Genomic DNA, 23,619 nt, shown 5'->3' with positions numbered 1-23,619 from the left:
TGTATAATATAGGGGGTAACAGGGGGGTAACAGGTCCTGAGTGGGAACAGGGGTTTACCAAGCAGGTGACTATAGCTGAGTGTCTGACACACCAACTGCAAATACATAACAGAATGGGAGAGAAAGTGTGCATGTGAGAGAAAGAGCGAGAGAGTGGGAGGAGAGAGAGAGAAAAACAGAAAAGGGGAGGGAAGAGGAGGAGACTGCAGCAGAGCTGGTGTAAACAAGAGGATGGGCACAAATACAACTGTAGCTCTCTCTCCCTCTCTCTTTCTTTGCCCACCTCTCTTTCTCTCTCTCTCTCCCTTTCTCTTTCTCTCTCTGCCCACCTTTCACTCTCTCTCTAACTCCCCTTTTCTCCCCCCCACTGCTGTCAGCCTGGTGTCAGTGCAGAGCGTTGGCCAAGGTCATGTGACGGGGGTGATGCTGACCTCGCTCCAGCAGCTGCAGGTCAGAGGGGTAGGCTATCTCAGCGTCTGTCAGGGCTGTGAAGCACAGGTCCCCAACATGCAGCACTGCTGACAGCAGCATAAACACACTGTCCACTTCCTGATGGGTAGAGAGAGAGAGAGAGAGAGAGAGAGAGAGAGAGAGAGACAGAGACAGAGACAGAGACAGAGACAGAGACAGAGAGAGAGAGAGAGAGAGAGAGAGAGAGAGAGAGAGAGAGAGAGAGAGAGAGAGAGAGAGAGAGGGAGAGAGAGGGAGAGAGAGAGGGAGAGAGAGAGAGAGAGAGAGAGCAAAAAGATAACTATTTGACACACTGGAAAACAGAGCAAATTGGAATGTTATCTGCCTCTAAACAGAGAGTACACAGAAGAAAATAAAACATCCTTGACTATGTACAGACTCAGTGAGCATAGCCTTGCTATGGTGAGACACCGCCATAGGCAGACCTGGCTCTCAAGAGAAGACATGCTATGTGCTCACTGTCCACAAAATGAGGTGGAAACTGAGCTACATTTCCTACCCTCCTGCCCAATGTATGACCACATTAGAGACACATATTTCCCTGAGATTACACAGATCCACAAAGAATTCGAAAACAAATCAAACATTGATAAACTCCCACATCTGTTAAGTGAAATACAACAGTGTTCCATCACAGCAGCAAGATGTGTGGCCCAAAGGTCAACCAGTGGAGCACAAACAACACTGTAAATACAACCTATATTTATCTGTTTATTTCCCTTTCATACTTCAACTACTTGCACATTGTTACAACACTGTACATAGCCAATAATATACCATTTGAAATGTCTATATACTTTTAACACTTTTGAGTATAAAGTGTACTAATGTTTCCCTTAATTATTTCCCTCTTGTTTTCGTCTATTCCATTTGCTTTGGCAATGTAAACATTTGTTTACAATGCCAATAAAGCCCTTGAATTGAATTGAGAGAGAGAGAGAGAGAGAGAGAGAGAGAGAGAGAGAGAGAGAGAGAGAGAGGAAAGAGAGTGAGGGAGGGAGAGAGAGAGAGAGAGAGAGAGAGAGAGAGAGAGGAAAGAGAGTGAGGGAGGGAGATAGAGAGAGAGAGAGAGAGAGAGAGAGAGAGAGAAGAGAGGGATAGAGAAAGAGAGAGAGAGAGAGAGAGAGAGAGAGAGAGATGGATAGAGGGGCGGGAGATGTTTACTGTAAATGTTAGTTTATTTCACTTTTGTTTATTATCTAGTTCACTTGCTTTGGCAATGTCAACATATGTTTCCTTTGCCAATAAATCCCTTGAATTGAGGAGAGAGAAAGATAGCCAGACAGACAGCCAGACAGCCAGCCAGCCAGCCAGCCAGTCAGACAGACAGACAGACAGACAGAGAGCCACCCAGCCACTCCTCTCCCTCTAATCTCCTTACCTAACCTTTCACCTTACCTAACCTTTCTCCTTACCTAACCTTTCTCCTTACCTAACCTTTCACCTTACCTAACCTTTCTCCTTACCTAAACTTTCTCCTTACCTAACCTTTCACCTTACCTAACCTTTCTCCTTACCTAAACTTTCTCCTTACCTAACCTTTCTCCTTACCTAACCTTTCACCTTACCTAACCTTTCACCTTACCTAACCTTTCTTCTTACCTAACCTTTCTCCTTACCTAACATTTCACCTTACCTAACCTTTCACCTTACCTAACCTTTCTCCTTACCTAACATTTCACCTTACCTAACCTTTCTTCTTACCTAACCTTTCTCCTTACCTAACCTTTCACCTTACCTAACCTTTCTTCTTACCTAACCTTTCTCCTTACCTAACATTTCACCTTACCTAACATTTCACCTTACCTAACCTTTCACCTTACCTAACCTTTCACCTTACCTAACCTTTCTTCGTACCTAACATTTCACCTTACCTAACATTTCACCTTACCTAACCTTTCTCCTTACCTAACATTTCACCTTACCTAACCTTTCACCTTACCTAACATTTCACCTTACCTAACCTTTCTTCTTACCTAAACTTTCTCCTTACCTAACCTTTCACCTTACCTAACCTTTCTCCTTACCTAACGTTTCTCCTCCAATCTCTTCTTCATCATTCCTCCCTCTGTCTCTCTCCCTTCCTTCCCCAACCTCTCTCTATCTCTCTCTCTCTAAACAAAAGTGAAATATACAATAAAAAATGAACAGTAAACATTACACTTACAAAAGTAGTTAAGTACAATAGTTAAAGTACAAAAGGGAAAACATAAACATAAATATAGGTTTTATTTACAATGGTGTTTGTTCTTCACTGGTTGATATCTTCTTGTGGCTACAGGTCACACATCGTGCTGCTGTGATGGCACACTGTGGTATTTCACCCAGTAGATATGGGAGTTGATCAAAATTGGATTTGTTTTCAAATTCTTTATGGGTCGGTGTAATCTGAGGGAAATATTTGTCTCTAGTATGGCCATACACACTTGTTGTTTATGTCCCTCCCTCCTTCTCTCTCCCTCTCTCCCTCTCTCCATACCTCTCTGTCTATACCTCCCTCCCTCCCTCCTTCTCTCCCCCTCTCTCCATACCTCTCTGTCTATACCTCCCTCCCTCCCTCTGTCTGTGTGTGTGTGTGTGTGTTGTGTTAACAGGAGCTGATTTCAGTGTGATAAACCCAGGTTTTAGTCACTGTCTGACACTCATACCTTGTTGAGACAGCCCAGAGTCCCAGACAGCACATCCCCAAAGGTCAATCCTCATTAAGAGCCTATGTCTCTCATTTCTCTCCCCCTCTCTACATTGTATAGAGTCCTGCATTAGGGGAGGAGAAGACATTACCGATAGAGGCTCTTAATGAGGATTGACCTTTGGGTCTGGGCTGTCAGTCGTCCCCCAACAAGAGTTTAGAGACACCCATGGGTAGTCTCTCTCTTTCTTCTCTCTCTCTTTCTCTCTCTAACCCCCTCTCTGTCTCACTCTCGCTATCATCCCCTGCCTCTACACCCCCCCTCTCCACATGTCAATCTCCCTGTCTATCTCTCCCCCAGGAAGTACCCTTGCCCCCTGCCACCATCCTACAGTATAAACTGCTGGCTATGGGTGGGATTAAAAGGTGAGATGGTGTCACTCACTGCTGACAGATGCTGACTGGAGTCTATAAATAGATGGTTATAATGTGCTGAGAACACACTCAGATTGTCCTCATACCAGACAAGGGACAGTACAGTCTGTACATACAGTATAGTATACTAACATGCAGGACCATGTGTGACCGACACATGCAAGCCTGCTTACAAGGTATGTGCACCCACTGACATACACACATACTATGTGTGTGGCAAATTACACATGCAGATACGCACACACACACACACACACACACACACACACACACACACACACACACACACACACACACACGCACACACACACACAGTGTAATCATACCAGTTTATTGAAGCCCAGTGCTCTGAGGGCCTGTTTGATTGCAGTGAGACGGTCTCTACTCTGAGTTGAGGCAGTGGCCACAGGAGGGGAATCTACTGCTGGAACACCTGCAGTCAGGTACCTAGAGAGAGACAGACACACAGAGAGACAGACACACAGAGAGACAGACACACAGAGAGACAGTCACACAGAGAGACAGTCACACAGAGAGACAGACACACAGAGAGACAGACACACAGAGAGACAGACACACAGAGAGACAGACACACAGAGAGACAGACACACAGAGAGACAGTCACACAGAGAGACAGTCACACAGAGAGACAGTCACACAGAGAGACAGTCACACAGAGAGACAGACACACAGAGAGACAGTCACACAGAGAGACAGACACACAGAGAGACAGTCAACATATACTACAGATGATAAACTACAGCACAGAGAAAACTTGCACTCAGGTACCTAGAGAGACACAGACACACAGAGAGACAGACACACAGAGAGACAGTCACACAGAGAGACAGACACACAGAGAGACAGTCAACATATACTACAGATGATAAACTACAGCACAGAGAAAACTTGCACTCAGGTACCTAGAGAGACACAGACAAAAACAAGTGAGGGACAATTATCATGTTCTACAAATCAAATCAAATCAAATGTATTTATATAGCCCTTCGTACATCAGCTGATATCTCAAAGTGCTGTACAGAAACCCAGCCTAAAACCCCAAACAGCAAGCAATGCAGGTGTAAAAGCACCTTCTACAGAATGATGCAGCACAGTACAGTGCAGAGAAAACCAGCAGTCAGGAATCTAGGGAGACAGACACTAGACAGATCGACTTATCATGCTCTACACTAAAGACATTCTAAACTACCGTACAGAGAAAACACTCAGATAACTACACATAGAGAGAGAGAGGAGAGAGTTCGCACATTATAAACATACTGCACTGTATCGATGAGGGACTACAGACATATTATGGACCTGATACAAAAAAGGCAGTGGCTGTAGATTGAAGTTCTCTGGACCTCTCTGCCAGACAGCTGAAGGACCGAACCTCTCTGCCAGACAGCTGAAGGTGTGAACCTCTCTGCCAGACAGCTGAAGGTGTGAACCTCTCTGCCAGACAGCTGAAGGTGAGAACCTCTCTGCCAGACAGCTGAAGGTGTGAACCTCTCTGCCAGACAGCTGAAGGTGCGAACCTCTCTGCCAGACAGCTGAAAGTGTGAACCTCTCTGCCAGACAGCTGAAGGTCCGAACCTCTTTGCCAGACAGCTGAAGGTGTGAACCTCTCTGCCAGACAGCTGAAGGTGTGAACCTCTCTGCCAGACAGCTGAAGGTGAGAACCTCTCTGCCAGACAGCTGAAGGTGTGAACCTCTCTGCCAGACAGCTGAAGGTGCGAACCTCTCTGCCAGACAGATGAAAGTGTGAACCTCTCTGCCAGACAGCTGAAGGTCCGAACCTCTTTGCCAGACAGCTGAAGGTCCGAACCTCTCTCCCAGACAGCTGAAGGTCCGAACCTCTCTGCCAGACAGCTGAAGGTCCGAAGCTCTCTGCCAGACAGCTGAAGATCCGAAGCTTCTACACATGTGCAGGATTCTGTACTTCACACACAGTCTCTGCTCTACAGAGAAAAGGCTGCTCTGGCGAATGCTGCTCGTTTAATAAAGTTAGATCAAAGCTGAACCAATGTGTGCAAGATCACATCATGATATAATTATAGAAGGAATAAAATAGCATAGTATAATGTTAGTGTAAGACAAAAAACACCACCTGATTTCTAATGAGATTTTAGGCTGATTGCATCTATGGTCGCATTTTTCGCTCACGCGGCAAAAATGTGCCACTAGGCAAAATACACTATACAAAAGTATGTGGATACCCCTTCAAATGAGTGGATTCAGCTATTTCAGCCAAACCTGTTGCTGACAGGTGTATAAAATTGAGCAAACAGCTATGCAATCTTCATAGACAAACATTGGCAGTAGAATTACCTTAAGGAAGGACTCAGTAACTTTCAACATGGCACCATCATAGGATGACACCATTCCAACAAGTCAGTTTTTTCAAATTTATGTCCTGCTATAGCTGCCTTGGTCAACTGTAAGTGCTGATTTTGTGAAGTGGAAAAGTCTAGGAGCAACAATGGCTCAGCCACAAAGTGGTAGGCCACATAAGCCCACAGAACGGGACCGCCGAGTGCTGAAGCTCTTAGCGCTTAAAAATGGCCTGTCCTTGTTTGCAACACTCACTACCGAGTTCCAAACTGCCTCTGGAAGCAACGTCATCACAAGAACTGTTCGTCGGGAGCTTCATGAAGCCTAAGATCACCATGAGCAATGCCAAGCGTCGGCCGGAGTGGTGTAAAGCTCACCACTATTGGACTCTAGAGCAGTGGAAACATGTTCTCAGCAGTGATGAATCACACTTCACCATCTGGCAGTCCAACAGACAAATCTGGGTTTGGTGGATGCCAGGAGAACACTACCTGCCCCAATGAATAGTGCCAACTGTAAAGTTTGGTGGATGAGGAATAATGGTCTGGGGCTGTTTTTCATTGTTCGGGCTAGGCCCCTTAGTTCCAATGAAGGGAAATCTTAACGCTACAGCATACAACGACATTCTAGACAATTCTGCCCTTTCCTGTTTCAGCATGACAATCCCCCTGTGCACAAAGCGAGGTCCACACAGAAACGGTTTGTCAGAGCCCTGACCTCAACCCCATCAAACACCTTTGGGATGAATTTGAATGCTGACTGTGAGCCAGGCCTAACCACCCAACATCAGTGCACAACCTCACTAATGCTATTGGGGCTGAATGGAAGCCCTCGCAACAATGTTCCATCATCTAGTGGAAATCCTTCCCAGAAGAGTGGAGGCTGTTATAGAATCAAAGGTGGGGACCAACTCCATATTAATGCCCATGATTTTGGAATGAGATGTTTGACGAGCAGGTGTCCACATACTTTGGTAATGTATGTGTTTTGATTGAAACAAAACACAGGTATGCTACAGTCTGTTCCCACCATCTGCTCTACAATCTGCACACTGTACATCCTTCAAAACACCACTGTCGATAACTCAAATGGGCGGCATGCAGATGTTTCACCGGTAAAACTGGATTCATTATATGTGATCATTTGCAGAATCATCCTAAAATCTCATAAGAATTTTTTCATTTTTTGTTGTCTTACAGTAACATTATACTATGCTGTTATATTTGGTTCTGTTATGTAGAATACTATCATTATGTCATCTCGTTTAACGTTATTAACGTTATTAAACAAGCAATATTTTCCGGCTGAGCAGCCGAACGAGTAGAGCAGAGACTGTGTGTGAAGTACAGAATCCTGCACATGTGTAGAAGCTTCAGACCTTCAGCTGTCTGGGAGAGAGGTTCGGACCTTCAGCTGTCTGGGAGAAAGGTTCGGACCTTCAGCTGTCTGGGAGAAAGGTTCGGACCTTCAGCTGTCTGGGAGAGAGGTTTGGACCTTCAGCTGTCTGGGAGAGAGGTTCGGACCTTCAGCTGTCTGGGAGAGAGGTCCAGAGAACTTGAATCTGCAGCCAATCCAATCCAATCCAAACAAAAACAAAACATACACATCATTTTAGAGCATGAGAAATGTATTTAATAAAGCATGGTTGTTTAGCCGGTGTTCTCAAGCAGTGACTTTTAACCAGTCAGAGCAATCTCCTCCAGAGAAAGGAAGGGTATTTTGTATTTGTATTTATTACGGATCTCTGTTAGTTTCTCCCAAATCAGAAGCTACTCTTCCTCGGCTCCCGCAACATAAAGCCAGTTATATACAATTAAAAATATTACGTGACATTACATAACACTTTTCACAACATGTTAAGTTTGCCCTCAGGCCACTAATCTACTACCACATATCTACAATAACAAAAGTCTGTTCTGGACTTGGGGACTGTGAAGAGACCTCTGGTGGGATGTCTTGGGGGGTATGTCTTGGGGGGTGGGGAGGGGGAGAAAGGAGGGTCCCCAGATGGGCTCGTGTTGGAGGGCTTTTGATCACGCACTTTCAGCATTGAGTCAGGGGCTGTAGCGTGTTTACCAGGCTCCATAACAGCCCATCCAGGTCACTGGATATTAGACTGACTTTCCAGGGGGTTATGCAATACTGACACGCACTACACACGCCTGATTGTACGCATGAGTGTGTGTCTCTCTCTCTCACACACACACACACACACACACACACACACACACACACACACACACACACTTTGACCTTATTCATGTTCGATAACTCTCGCTCTCATGCTTGTAGAAGGTAGTATCTCCCATGGGGATATAAATCATGAGTGTGCGTGTGTAATACAGACACTCATTTTAGAGAGGAGATGTGGTCAATCTGCATTACCACACTACTTACCACAGCTACAAAGTCATAATCCACTTTCTATTTCTACAATACAATTTTTTGTTTAAATTATTATTTTTTAAATATATAGCCCATTTTTACTTTGTGGCTGGACTATCAGTGGAAACCCAGAGATATGGGACCCCCCCCCATCAGTCACCTGTTAGCTAGAGGAAGGGCTGGTGTTGATGTGTTTATCTAGATATCTTCCTATATTACTGTGTGCTGCCTGGCCTTATTACCTGTGAGCTAGGACGGTGTTGAGGTACGGACCTGTGAGCTAGGACGTTTTTGGGGTACGGACCTGTGAGCTAGGACGTTGTTGGGGTACGGACCTGTGAGCTAGGACGTTGTTGGGGTACGGACCTGTGAGCTAGGACGTTGTTGGGGTACAGACCTGTGAGCTAGGACGTTTTTGGGGTACAGACCTGTGAGCTAGGACGTTTTTGGGGTACAGACCTGTGAGCTAGGACATTGTTGGGGTACAGACCTGTGAGCTAGGAAGTTGTTGAGGTACAGACCTGTGAGCTAGGACGTTGTTGAGGTACAAACCTGTGAGCTAGGACGTTGTTGAGGTACAGACCTGTGAGCTAGGAAGTTGTTGAGGTACACACCTGTGAGCTAGGACGTTGTTGAGGTACAGACCTGTGAGCTAGGAAGTTGTTGGGGTACAGACCTGTGAGCTAGGAAGTTGTTGAGGTACAGACCTGTGAGCTAGGACGTTGTTGAGGTACAGACCTGTGAGCTAGGAAGTTATTGAGGTACAGACCTGTGAGCTAGGACGTTGTTGGGGTACGGACCTGTGAGCTAGGACGTTGTTGACGTGCAGACCTGTGAGCTAGGACGTTGTTGGGGTACGGACCTGTGAGCTAGGACGTTGTTGAGGTACAGACCTGTGAGCTAGGACGTTGTTGAGGTACAGACCTGTGAGCTAGGACGTTGTTGGGGTACAGACCTGTGAGCTAGGACGTTGTTGGGGTACAGACCTGTGAGCTAGGACGTTGTTGAAGTACAGACCTGTGAGCTAGGACGTTGTTGGAGTACGGACCTGTGAGCTAGGACGTTGTTGAGGTACAGACCTGTGAGCTAGGACGTTGTTGAGGTACTGACCTGTGAGCTAGGACGTTGTTGAGGTACAGACCTGTGAGCTAGGACGTTTTTGGGGTACAGACCTGTGAGCTAGGACGTTTTTGGGGTACAGACCTGTGAGCTAGGACGTTTTTGGGGTACAGACCTGTGAGCTAGGACGTTGTTGAGGTACAGACCTGTGAGCTAGGAAGTTGTTGAGGTACAGACCTGTGAGCTAGGACGTTGTTGGAGTACGGACCTGTGAGCTAGGACGTTGTTGAGGTATGGACCTGTGAGCTAGGACGTTGTTGATGTACGGACCTGTGAGCTAGGACGTTGTTGAGGTACAGACCTGTGAGCTAGGACGTTTTTGGGGTACAGACCTGTGAGCTAGGATGTTTTTGGGGTACAGACCTGTGAGCTAGGACGTTTTTGGGGTACAGACCTGTGAGCTAGGAAGTTGTTGAGGTACAGACCTGTGAGCTAGGAAGTTGTTGAGGTACAGACCTGTGAGCTAGGAAGTTGTTGAGGTACAGACCTGTGAGCTAGGACGTTGTTGGAGTACGGACCTGTGAGCTAGGACGTTGTTGAGGTATGGACCTGTGAGCTAGGACGTTGTTGATGTACGGACCTGTGAGCTAGGACGTTGTTGAGGTACAGACCTGTGAGCTAGGACGTTTTTGGGGTACAGACCTGTGAGCTAGGATGTTTTTGGGGTACAGACCTGTGAGCTAGGACGTTTTTGGGGTACAGACCTGTGAGCTAGGAAGTTGTTGAGGTACAGACCTGTGAGCTAGGAAGTTGTTGAGGTACAGACCTGTGAGCTAGGAAGTTGTTGAGGTACAAACCTGTGAGCTAGGAAGTTGTTGAGGTACAAACCTGTGAGCTAGGAAGTTGTTGAGGTACAAACCTGTGAGCTAGGAAGTTGTTGAGGTACAGACCTGTGAGCTAGGAAGTTGTTGAGGTACAGGGCACACTTCTCCTCAGGCGACAAGCCTTCAGCCATCAGGTAGAAGATGTTGAAGTTGTGTTGCTGACTAGGCAGGTGGACCACCCGTGACTTCTCTAGCATGTACGTGTATATCCTCGCTAACACACACACACACACACACACACACACACACACACACACACACACACACACACACACACACACACACACACACGTAATCCACATAATAACACATGCTCTGTCAATAAGCTATAAACCAAATGTAACCAGCATTAGGCACACACTCACCTAATGTACAGTATATAAAGACCTACAGTATATCACAAACGTGAGTACACCCCTCACATTTTTGTAAATATTTGAGTGTATCTTTTCATGTGACAACACTGAAGAAATGACACTTTGCTACAATGTAAAGTAGTGAGTGTACAGCTTGTATAACAGTGTAAATTTGCTGTCCCCTCAAAATAACTCAACACACAGCCATTAATGTCTAAACCGCTGGCAACAAAAGTGAGTAGACCCCTAAGTGAAAATGTCCAAATTGGGCCCAATTAGCCATTTTCCCTCCCCGGTGTCATGTGACTCGTTAGTGTTACAAGGTCTCAGGTGTGAATGGGGAGCAGGTGTGTTAAATTTGGTGTCATCACTCTCACACTCCCTCATACTGACTGGTCACTGGAAGTTCAACATGGCACCTCATGGCAAAGAACTCTCTGAGGAGCTGAAAAAATAATTGTTGCCCTACATAAAGATGGCCTGGGCTATAAGAAGATTGCCAAGACCCTGAAACTGAGCTGCAGCACAGTGGCCAAGACCACACAGCGGTTTAACTGGACAGGTTCCACTCAGAACAGGCCTCGCCATGGTCGACCAAAGAAGTTGAGTGCACGTGCTCAGCGTCATATCCAGAGGTTGTCTTTGGGAAATAGACTTATGAGTGCTGCCAGCATTGCTGCAGAGGTTGAAGGGGTGGGGGGTCAGCCTGTCAGTGCTCAGACCATACGCTGTACACTGCATGAAATTGGTCTGCATGGTTGTCGTCCCATAAGGAAGCCTCTTCTAAAGATGATGCACAAGAAAGCCCGCAAACAGTTTGCTGAAGACAAGCAGACTAAGGACATGGATTACTGGAACCATGTCCTGTGATCTGTTGAGACCAAGATACATTTATTTGGTTCAGATGGTGTGTGGCGGCAACCAGGTAAGGAGTACAAAGATAAGTGTGTCTTGCCTACAGTCAAGCATGGTGGTGGGAGTGTCATAGTCTGGGGCTGCATGAGTGCTGCCGGCACTGGGGACAGTTCATTGAGGGAACAATTAATGCAGAGCATGATCCCCTCCCTTCGGAGACTGGGCCGCCGGGCAATATTCCAACATGATAAAGACCCCAAACACACATCCAAGACGACCACTGCCTTGCTAAAGAAGCCGAGGGTAAAGGTGACGGACTGGCCAAGCATGTCTCCAGACCTAACCCCTATTGAGCATCAGTGGGGCATCCTCAAATGGAAGGTGGAGGAGTGCAAGGTCTCTAACATCCACCAGCTCCGTGATGTCGTCATGGAGGAGTGGAAGAGGACTCCAGTGGCAACCTGTGAAGCTCTGGTGAACTCCATGCCCAAGAGGGTTAAGGCAGTGCTGGAAAATGATGGTGGCCACACAAAATATTGACACTTTGGGCCCAATTTGGACATTTTCACTTAGGGGTCTACTCACTTTTGTTGCCAGCGGTTTAGACATTAATGGCTGTGTGTTGAGTTATTTTGAGGGGACAGCAAATTTACACTGTTATACAAGCTGTACACTCACTACTTTACATTGTAGCAAAGTGTCATTTCTTCAGTGTTATCACATGAAAAGATACACTCAAATATTTGCAAAAATGTGAGGGGTGTACTCACTTTTGTGATACACTGTATATAAACCTACGCTACGAGAATTATCCAATGTGTACTCAAGATTCTTAAACACAGACCGCAGACCAAATTATTCAAACAAAAAACTTGAGTGACCTTAATTAAAATGCATGAGTAAATATCTACCTCAATGTGGTTCAAAGGGGATGACAGACATTGAACGTCGACAGGCTTATTCATAGAGTTATACTCCCCCCTGCTGGCCATACATCAAACTTCCTTTCAATACTGCCAGGATATTATCCATGTGAGTAAACACTGAGTGGTGTAGTTCGTAAACCCCTTTGTTAGTTATAGCACTGCCCCCTGGGTAAAGCTGCAGTTGTGTGTATGTGTACCTCTGAGTAGTGTCCTTCTCTTGTCACAGTACTGCAGGCTGAGGAGTTTGATGAAGCGACTGGAGTTGTCATTCACAGGAGTACTGGCATGACCAAACGCCTCCAGGATACAGTTCACCTACAAGCCACCACAATATACAATTTCTGTTGGCACTGAAATCACACCATAATAATAATAATAATACAATTAAAAATAATATACTGTACCATATAACTACCCATATAGACACTGTTCCTTTATGGACTAAATATACAGTATCTACACTGAACAGAAATATCAATGCAACGTATGTAAAGTGTTGGTCCCCCATTTCATAAGCTGAAATAAAAGACCCCAGAAATTTTCCATCTGTACAGAAAGTGTATTTCTCTCAGATTTTGTTCACAAATGTGTTTATATCCCTGTTAGTGAGCCTTTGCCAAAATAATCAATCTACCTGACAAGAGTAGCATATCAAGAAGCTGATTAAACAGCATGATCATTACAGGTGCACCTTGTGCTGGGTAAAATACAAGGCCACTATAAAATGTGCAGTTTTGTCACACAACACAATGCCACAGATGTCTCAAGTTTTGAGGGAGAGTGCAATTGGCATGCTGACTGCATGAATGTCCACCAAAGCTGTTGCCAGAGAATTGAATGTTCATTTCTCTTCCATAAGCTGCTTCTAATGTTGTTTAATGGATTTGGCAGGTTGTCCAACCAGCCTCACAACAGCGGATCACGTGTCTGGCATTGTGTGGGCAAGCAGTTTGCGGATGGCTATGTTGTGAACAGAGTGCCCCACAGTGGCGGTGGGATTATGGTATGGGCAGATATAAGATACGAATGAACACAATAGCATTTTATCGATGGCAATTTGAATGCACAGCAATACCGTGATGAGATCCTGAGGCCCATTGTCGTGCCATTCAACCGCCGCCATGACCTCATGTTTCAGCATGATAATGCACAGTCCCATGTTGCAAGGATCTGTACACAATTCCTGGAAGCTGAAAATGTCCCAGTTCTTCCATGGCCTGCATACTCACCAGACATGTCACTCATTGAGCATGTTTGGGATGCTCTGGATTGACATGTACGACAGCGTGTTCAAGTTCCCGTGAATATCCAGCAACTTCACAAAGCCATTAAAGAGAAGTGGGACAACATTCCACAGGCTAACAATCAACAGCCTGATCAACTATATGTGAAGGAGATGTGTTTGAAGGAGGAAAATGGTGGTCACACCAGATACTGACTGGTTTTCTGATTCACACCCTCTTTTCAAAAATATATATGTGTGACCAATTGATGCATATCTGTATTTCCAGTCATGTGAAATCCATAGACCAGGACCAAATTCATTTATTTCAGTTGATTTCCTTATATGAACTGTAACCCAGTAGAATATTTGAAATTGTTGCATAACGCTTTAATATTTTATATTCAGTATGTACACTACCATTCAACATTTTTGGGTCACTCAGAAATGTTCTTGTTTTTGAAAGAAAAGCACATTTTTTGTCCAGTAAAATAACAAAGTTGATCAGAAATACAGTGTAGACATTGTTAATGTTGTAAATGACTATTGTAGCTGGAAACGGCTGCTTTTTAATGGAATATCTACATAGGTGTACAGAGGCCCATTATCAGCAACCACCACTCCTGTGTTCCAATGACACGTTGGGATAGCTAATCCAAGTTCATAATTTTAATAAGGATAATTGATAATTAGAAAAACCTTTTGCGATTATGTTAGCACAGCTGAAAACTGTTGTCCTGATTAAATAAGCAATACAATTGGCCTTCTTTAGACTAGTTGAGTATCTGAGCATTTGTGGGTTCGATTACAGGCTCAAAATGGGCAGCTTCATAAAATAGTACCCGCAAAATACCAGTCTCAACATCAACAGCGAAGAGGCGACTCCGGGGTGCTGGCCTTCTAAACAGAGTTCCTCTGTCCAGTGTCTGTGTTCTTTTGCCCTTCTTAATCTTTTATTTGTATTGGCCAGTCTGAGATATGGCTTTTTCTTTGCAACTCTGCCTAGTCTGTTTCTCAGACTAGACACTTTAATGTACTTATCTTCTTGCTAAGTTCTGCATTGGGGCCTCCCACTCCTCTTTCTATTCTGGTTAGAGACAGTTTGCGCTGTTCTGTGAATGGAGTAGTACACAGCGTTCTATGAGATGTTCAGTTTCTTGGCAATTTTTCGCATGGAATAGCCTTCTTTTCTCAGAACAAGAATAGACTGACACGTTTCAGACGAAGGGTCTTTGTTTCTGGATATTGTGAGCCTGTAATCAAACCCACAAATGCTGATGCTCCAGATACTCAACTAGTCTAAATAAGGCCAGTTTTATTGCTTCTCTAATCAGAACTACCGTCTTCAGCTGTGCTAACATAATTGCAAAAGGGTTTTCTAATGATCAATTAGCCTGTTAAAATGCTAAACTTGGATTAGCTAACACAACGTGTTATTAGAACACAGGAGCGATGGTTGCTGATAATGGGCTTCTGTACGCCCATTTTTTATTTATTTAATTTTATTTATTCTATGTAGATATTCCATAAAAATCAGCAGTTTCCAGCTACAATAGTCTTTTACAACATGAGTATGCAGCAATACATGCATTAGTGATGGCAGGTTCATAGACGCACAATCGAATTAATGTGAATTTCTTTGTACTCGTTAGGTTCATTGAAGTCCACTGAAGCGAGTGGATGAGTGTGAAATACTGACTGACACAATAGCACTTCTCACCACCAGAGGGCGATATAGCCCGACTGACTGAGTGTCAGACATTGTCCCTCTGTGCTCTCTGAGTAAGAGTTGACCCAGATATATTATCTACCACCAAACCGTGACTTTTTCTGCATACATACAGCTCCACTATGGACAAGCAACAGCATTTCTATCTTCCCCGTTAAACAATGATGCTTTTTATGTTAAAGTCATCACAGATAGTCCAATGAAACAGTGTCATTGTTTATAATAGGGACTTCTGCTAGGATGATCAAATAGTGGGAAAGTGTTCACCTTCAAACATTCACTGCAATAAAGATTCCCACGCATGCTAGGCAACAATGTTACATAAAACCTAGTGGTCCTTCGTCTAGTGGTCCTTCGTCTTGCTAAAGTGCTCTTTTAATCCGATGCTTCCACACAGACTGGTATAATACTCTATCATTGCAATTGATCACTGAGTATAAAACATTCTCAAACAATGTCCTGTTCATAACGGCTGCTCATATAATGGTTGCTATGGTCATTTCCTGCCCATTGTACTCCTCTATGTGTTGTTTTACAGGGTCAGCCATAGTAGTACAGCGCCCCTGGAGAAAATTAGGGTTAAGTGGCTTGCTAAAGGGCACACAAACCGATTTCTCAATTTCTCAAACCAGCGACCTTTCGGTTACTGGCCCAATGCTCTACCACTAGGCTACCTGACGCCCAGTACACTTTCCACAGAACCCTTTCAGACTGAATACTTGGCCTGTGGCATTTAGATGCTCTCTCCATATGGGCCAATTACAAACACAATGGGCCTGAGTGATCATACAGAACCTAGTGATGGCGATCAAGGAAATAAAATAACCTGTAACAACCTAGGGGTTTCATGTACAGACCACTGCACTAACACAGATCATTTGGTCCGTGAATATATATCTCAAAACCCTACACCACAGGGACTCTGTAACAGACAGACTGCCTGTCTGTCTGCCTGCCTGCCTGTCTACCCTCTCTGGTATTGTGTGTGTCTGGTGATAAAGAGAACAAAGGTCAGTCACTATCACAGTCCAACTAAGGTGTATGAAAGAAAGCACATACTGGAAGTGTGAGAGATATTCAGCCACTCTTGGAAGACAATAGAAGTTCAATGGAAAATGGCTTTTTATTATAAAAACCTGCGTCTCAGCATTGAAGCCTTCATCAGTGAACATGTTCTATTCAACTTCCATTGTCCTCCAAGAGGATGAATCGTTTTAGCACAACCATGGCCAGGTGCTCAGTCTGTGTGGAGTAACCCAGACTCACGTGCTTCATCCTGGGCTCAAGAGAGAAGCCTTTGGGGTTGGACCTCACTGCCAGGTGTCTCACTATGTGTTTACAGGCCTCCGTCTTCCCAGAACCACTCTCCCCACTGTAGAGAGTGAGAGAGAGAGAGACACACACAGAGAGAGAATAAAAATAGATTTGTGTGTGTCCGTTTGTGTCCATGCAATGGTGTGAATATCTGTGTATGTGACTGTGTCCATGGGTGTTTCCACATTGTTCCTGGTCTCAGATGAATGGATGTGTGCAATGGAGTGAGTCATCAGGGTGTAGGCTACATCTGTCACCTCCATCTCACTCTTCCACCCACCTGAGTGGAGTGAGTCATCAGGGTGTAGGCTACATCTGTCACCTCCATCTCACTCTTCCACCCACCTGAGTGGAGTGAGTCATCAGGGTGTAGGCTACATCTGTCACCTCCATCTCACTCTTCCACCCAGCTGAGTGGAGTGAGTCATCAGGGTGTAGGCTACATCTGTCACCTCCATCTCACTCTTCCACCCACCTGACATCACTCCTCTGGGCTATCCCTTCTCTTTTTCATCCCTCGTTTCCATTCACTTCTCCGTTCAGAATCCTGCAGCTAGCCATTACAATGGTGTTAATTAGCAAGTGGACACGATCATAACAACACAGCCTATGGCTATAATGGGGGTGCTCTGTGACATTTTAGCAACATTTTGTTAGACATGTTCTGTATTTCTTCTAGTGATGGACCTACGGACGTTTATTTGGGTTTATTGAGATGGCAACTGAAGCTAATGGTCATATGTACTCATCATTTAGTGTATATTCAGGCATCCATCCACTGGGCATCTCACTGAGGTCATTCAGGTTAGATTGATCCATCCATTGGGCATCTCACTGAGGTCATTCAGGTTAGGTTGATCCATCCACTGGGCATCTCACTGAGGTCATTCAGGTTAGGTTGATCCATCCACTGGGTACCTCACTGAGGTCATTCAGGTTAGATTGACCCATCCACTGGGCATCTCACTGAGGTCATTCAGGTTAGGTTGATCCATCCACTGGGCATCTCACTGAGGTCATTCAGGTTAGATTGATCCATCCACTGGGCATCTCACTGAGGTCATTCAGGTTAGGTTGATCCATCCACTGGGCATCTCACTGAGGTCATTCAGGTTAGATTGATCCATCCACTGGGCATCTCACTGAGGTCATTCAGGTTAGATTGATCCATCCACTGGGCATCTCACTGAGGTCATTCAGGTTAGGTTGATCCATCCACTGGGTACCTCACTGAGGTCATTCAGGTTAGGTTGATCCATCCACTGGGTACCTCACTGAGGTCATTCAGGTTAGGTTGATCCATCCACTGGGCATCTCACTGTGGTCATTCAGGTTAGGTTGATCCATCCACTGGGTACCTCACTGAGGTCATTCAGGTTAGATTGATCCATCCACTGGGCATCTCACTGTGGTCATTCAGGTTAGGTTGATCCATCCACTGGGTACCTCACTGTGGTCATTCAGGTTAGGTTGATCCATCCACTGGGTACCTCACTGAGGTCATTCAGGTTAGGTGGACTGTGGTGAAGTACACTACTCTGCTCCACGGGGGACTTGAACTAACAGTTAGGTTGACTGTAAGGCCTGTCTAACTACAGAACATGGACACAAATACACACACACGCACAGAGAGCAGATACCAGCTATGTATCACTTAGCAGATGGCTTGCGAAGGTCATTTAAGCCCCCAGTAATGATGGCGCTGTGTGTGTGTCTTTGAGTGTGTGTGTGTGTGCATCATTTAGTTCTCCTACTAATGACGCCACTGAGAGTTTGAAGTCCAGAGTCGTTTACCCCTCTTTTTATTTACATATGGCTTTATTCGATTTCAAGTAAGCTTTGTGCTTCTAGGCATGTGTGTGTGTGTGTGTGTGTGTGTGTGTGTGTGTGTGTGTGTGTGTGTGTGTGTGTGTGTGTGTGTGTGTGTGTGTGTGTGTGTGTGTGTGTGTGTGTGTGTGCATCATTTAGTTCTCCTACTAATGACGCCACTGAGAGTTTGAAGTCCAGAGTCGTTTACCCCTCTTTTTATTTACATATGGCTTTATTCGATTTCAAGTAAGCTTTGTACTTCTAGGCATGTGTGTGTGTGTGTGTGTTGTGTGGTGTGTGTGTGTGTTGTGTGGTGTATGTGTGTGTGTGTTTATACCCTGACCTTGAGGGACCTAACATTTTGACTGCTTCCAGCTCAGTGGAGTATGGAGACTGTATATGAGGTGTGTGTGTGTGTGTGTTGTGTGGTGTGTGTGTGTGTGTGTGTGTGTGTGTGTGTGTGTGTGTGTGTGTGTGTGTGTGTGTGTGTGTGTGTGTGTGTGTGTGTGTGTGTAATAGATAGCTGGCAGCCGAAGTGCATTAACTCACTACCAGATCCGACTCAGTGGGAACGGCGATGGAGAGCCGGAATGGGATTTAATTGCAATCAGGAAGCTGCCTCTGTCCAGCCAGGGACAAAGAAAAGAGCAGGCTGCGCCAAAGCTCCCAGAACCATTAATCTCTCTGGAAGCACTTAACTGACCTGCCGGGGTGGGTTTGGGGTGACAAATTGGGCAGTGGCCCTTACTTCACCATTCACCTACTCTAAATCATTAACTGACTCTAAATCATTAACTGACTCTCAATCATTAACTGACTCTCAATCATTAACTGATTGGAGTTAATGATCTGAATGAAATACTAATGCTTTCTCACAGAGGTGATACTGGCACTTGTTTAGTGATTGTGTGCAGGTTTGCACATGTGCATGCATTTGAATATGTGTGTTTACCTGAGGATGAAGCATTGTGGGCGTCGCTCCTGCAGCATCATGTGGTAGGCCCTCTCTGCTGAGGAGAAGATGTGAGGAGGCAGAGAGGAGCACAAACGCCCTGAAGAACTCAGATACAACTGACTCACCTGATAGAGAGAGGTATAGACAGAGAGAAAGAGGGAGAGATAGAGAGAGAGAGAGGTATAGACAGAGAGAGGGAGAGAGATATATATATAGAGAGAAGTATAGACAGAGAGAAAGAGGGAGGGAGAGAGAGAGAGGTATAGACAGAGAGAAAGAGAACACATGGTGAATCACTAAAACAATACAGAATTGCACTACGGAAAAAGAAGGAACAGCACGTCAGAAATCAGCTCAATGTAATTGAAGAATATTCTCTAACCACTTCTGGGAAAAATGGAAAACACTAAACAAACAACAACACGAAAAATTATCTATCCAAAATGGAGATGTATGGGTAAACCACTTCTCCAATCTTTTTGGCTCTATAACAAAGAATAAAGAGCAAAAACATATACATGATCAAATACAAATCTTAGAATCAACTATTAAAACCTCTTAAGACTACCCCTGATTACTGCCCCTTCTGGAGGAATTGGGTACCCATATAAAACATGATACATTTTTGTCAAAAGTTGCTAATATATGCATATAAAAAATATTATCGAATAGAAAACACTCTAAAGCTTCTAAAACCGTTTAAATTTTGTCTCTATGTAAAGCAGAAGTCCCAGGGCATGCATTCTCCCAAAGTCTCTCTTGTAATGGAAAAAGTTGGCACCACTTTGACGTCATCGTATACGCACTTCCCAAGCAGTTACAGCTCTGGGAATAGTCTCTACATCTTCAGCGCGAAGCCTGCTTTCAATGAGGCGTGTCATTGTGAGAATCGCGCGCTCACAAGACTTTGAGCGTGCCGAAAGATCTCGGTCACGCCAAAAAAAAGTGTGCGCCTATGCGGGCTCTGCTGTTTTTCTCTCTTTTCCTCAGGATCGATTAAAAGACGTGTGTGTGTCTGTTCGCCCTCACGATTCCGGTGTACCTTTATAACATGTTAAAGCTTAATTATGAACATAGTTTGACAAGTTTACTCGACATATAATATATACTTTCGACGTTTAGGTGCGCATCCACTTGAAATTTGCCTACATTTCGACCGAAATGTGGCTAGTTTGAGAACCGAAAGACACAGACTTGAAAACTGAACGCTAATTTGGTGAGTATAATCCCTTCTAGGTCTTCTGATGGAAGAACAGCAAAGGGAAGGGAATATTTATGTGTTAATTTTGGGTTTCTGTCGACTCCAAGATAGAGGAGTCATTATGCTAATGTGGGAGCGCCGACTCCCTATTATAGCCTAGTGAACGCAAAATGTAACGTTAAAAATAAATGTAACACAGCGATTGCATTTAGAAGAAGTGTATCTTGCTATACATATGTAAAACATGCATATTTAGTCAAAGTTTATGATGTGTATTCCTTGTTAGCTGACGTTATCTGCCGGAGCTATTTCATTTCTCCTGACATTGCAGTAGCATTTTTTGAACGATGCGTAATTGTAAACAGAGATTTATGGATATATATAGCAGATTGCCTATTTTTTCCCACTTGGCTATGCTAATGAGGTATGTCTGCAGTGGTGGTTGGACATAAATATGTGCTATGTTTTCGCCGTAAAACATTTTCGAAATCTGACTTGCTGGGTAGATAAACAATATATACTTTCGACGTGTTTATCTTTCATTTGAGCTATTTTTCTTGTTAATGTGTGGAGGTTAAATATTTTTAGGAATATTTTTTCGCATTGTGCGTTATGCTAATGAGCTTGAGCCCTAGTCACAAACCCGCATACGGTATTGGTGGACTATGAGGTTAAAGACTACCAGAACCCACTGGATTCTCCAATTACCTGAACGAGTTACAGGACAAAATAAAAACCCTCCAACCCAAAAAGGCCTGTGGTGTTGATGGTATCCTTACTGAAATGATCAAATATACAGACAACAAATTCCAATTGGCTATACTAAAACTGTTTAACATAATCCTTAGCTCTGGCATCTTCCCCAATATTTGGAACCAAGGACTGATCACCCCAATCCACAAAAGTGGAGACAAATTTGACCCCAATAACTACTGTGGAATATGCGTCAACAGTAACCTTGGGAAAATCCTCTGCACTATCATTAACAGCAGACTCATACATTTCCTCAATGAAAACAATGTACTGAGCAAATGTCAAATTGGCTTTTTACCAAATTACCGTACAACAGATCATGTATTCACCCTAAACACCTTATTTGACAACCAAACAAACAAAAACAAAGGCAGTCTTCTCATGCTTTGTTGATTTCAAAAAAGCCTTCGACTCAATTTGGCATGAGGGTCTGCTATACAAATTGATGGAAAGTGGTGTAGGGGGTAAAACATACAACATTATAAAATCCATGTACATAAACAACAAGTGTGCGGTTAAAATTGGCAAAAAACACACACATTTCTTCACACAGGGTCGTGGGGTGAGACAGGGACGCAGCTTAAGCCCCACCCTCTTCCACATATATATCAACGAATTGGCAAGGGCACTAGAACAGTCTGCAGCACCCGGCCTCACCCTACTAGAATACAAAGTCAAATGTCTACTGTTTGCTGATGATCTGGTGCTTCTGTCACCAACCAAGGAGGACCTACAGCAGCACCTAAACCTGACAGTAAATCTCAGTAAGACCAAAATAATGGTGTTCCAAAAAAGGTCCAGTCACCAGGACCACAAACACAAATTCCATCTAGACACCGTTGCCTTGGAGCACACAAAAAACAATACATACCTTGGCCTAAACATCAGTGCCACAGGTAACTTCCACAAAGCTGTGAATGATCTGAGACACAAGGCAAGAAGGGCATTCTATGCCATCAAAAGGAACATAAAATTCAACATAGAAATTAGGATCTGGCTAAAAATACTTGAATCAGTCATATAACCCATTGCCCCTTATGGTTGTGAGGTCTGGGGTCTGCTCACCAACCAATATTTTACAAAATGGGACAAACACCAAATTGAGACTGCATGCAGATTTCTGCAAAAATATCCTCACTGTGCAATGTAGAACACCAAATAATGCACACAGAGCAGAGTTAGGCCGATACCCACTAATGATCAAAATCCAGAAAAGAGACGTTAAATTATACAACCACCTAAAAGGAAGCGATTCCCAAACCTTCCATAATAAAGCCCTCGCCTACAGAGAGATGAACCTGGAGAAGAGTCCCCTAAGCAAGCTGGTCCTGGGGCTCTGTTCACAAAACAAACACACCCCACAGAGCCCCAAGACAGCAACACAATTAAATCCAACCAAATCATGAGAAAACAAAAAGATAATTACTTGACACATTGGAAAGAATTAACAAAAAAACAGAGCAAACTAGAATGCTATTTGGCAGAATACCTCACCACTGTGACTGACCCAAACTTAAGGAAAGCTTTGACTATGTACAGACTCAGTGAGCATAGCCTTGCTATTGAAAAAGGCCGCCGTAGGCAGACATGGCTCTCAAGAGAAGACAGGCTATGTGCTCACTGCCCACAAAATGAGGTGGAGACTGAGCTGCACTTCCTAACCTCCTGCCCAATTTATGACCATATTAGAGACACATACTTCCCTCAGATTACACAGATCCACAAATAATTCGAAAACAAACCCAATTTTGATAAACTCTCATGTCTACTGGGTGAAATTCCACAGTGTGCCATCACAGCAGCAATATGTGTGACCTGTTGCCACAAGAAAAGGTCAACCAGTGGAGAACAAACACCATTGTAAATACAACACATATTTATGCTTATTTATTTTCCCTTGTGTACTTTAACTATATGCACATCGTTACAACACTGTATATAGACATAATATGACATTTGTAATGTCTTTATTGTTTGGGACCCTTTACTGTTTTGATTGTTTATTTCACTTTTGTATATTATCTACTTCACTTGCTTTGGCAATGTAAATATACAGTATGTTTCCCATGCCAATAAAGCCCTTTGAATTGAATTGAGAGAGACAGAGTCAGAGAGAGCGAGAGAAAGTCAGGGAGAGAGAGAGAGAGAGAGAGTAAGGGAGAGAGAGTCAGATAGAGAGAGGGAGAGAGTCAGAGAGAGGGAGAGATTCAGAGAGAGAGAGAGAGAGAGAGAGAGAGAGAGTCAGAGAGATGGAGAGAGTCAGAGAGAGAGAGTCACAGAGAGAGAGAGAGAGAGAGAGAGA

The 23,619-nt window shown here is 44.2% G+C and overlaps 1 protein-coding gene across 1 annotated transcript in view; it reads right to left on the bottom strand.

Annotated features, from left to right (window-relative positions):
- The window catches only part of LOC115126000 (unconventional myosin-XVI-like), a 344,854-nt gene that overhangs the window by 187,562 nt on the left and 133,673 nt on the right, over window positions 1-23,619 (bottom strand). The window contains 6 exon segments of the mRNA XM_065005768.1: window positions 432-549; window positions 3,862-3,982; window positions 10,264-10,411; window positions 12,532-12,649; window positions 16,552-16,657; window positions 19,361-19,488. Of these exon segments, the coding sequence (XP_064861840.1) occupies window positions 432-549; window positions 3,862-3,982; window positions 10,264-10,411; window positions 12,532-12,649; window positions 16,552-16,657; window positions 19,361-19,488 (739 nt within the window).

Source organism: Oncorhynchus nerka, linkage group LG3, assembly GCF_034236695.1.
Source record: "Oncorhynchus nerka isolate Pitt River linkage group LG3, Oner_Uvic_2.0, whole genome shotgun sequence".
Classification (NCBI taxonomy): Eukaryota; Metazoa; Chordata; class Actinopteri; order Salmoniformes; family Salmonidae; genus Oncorhynchus; species Oncorhynchus nerka.
The sequence above is the reverse complement of the archived record's forward strand: the minus strand, read 5'-3'. Positions and strand labels throughout refer to the sequence as shown.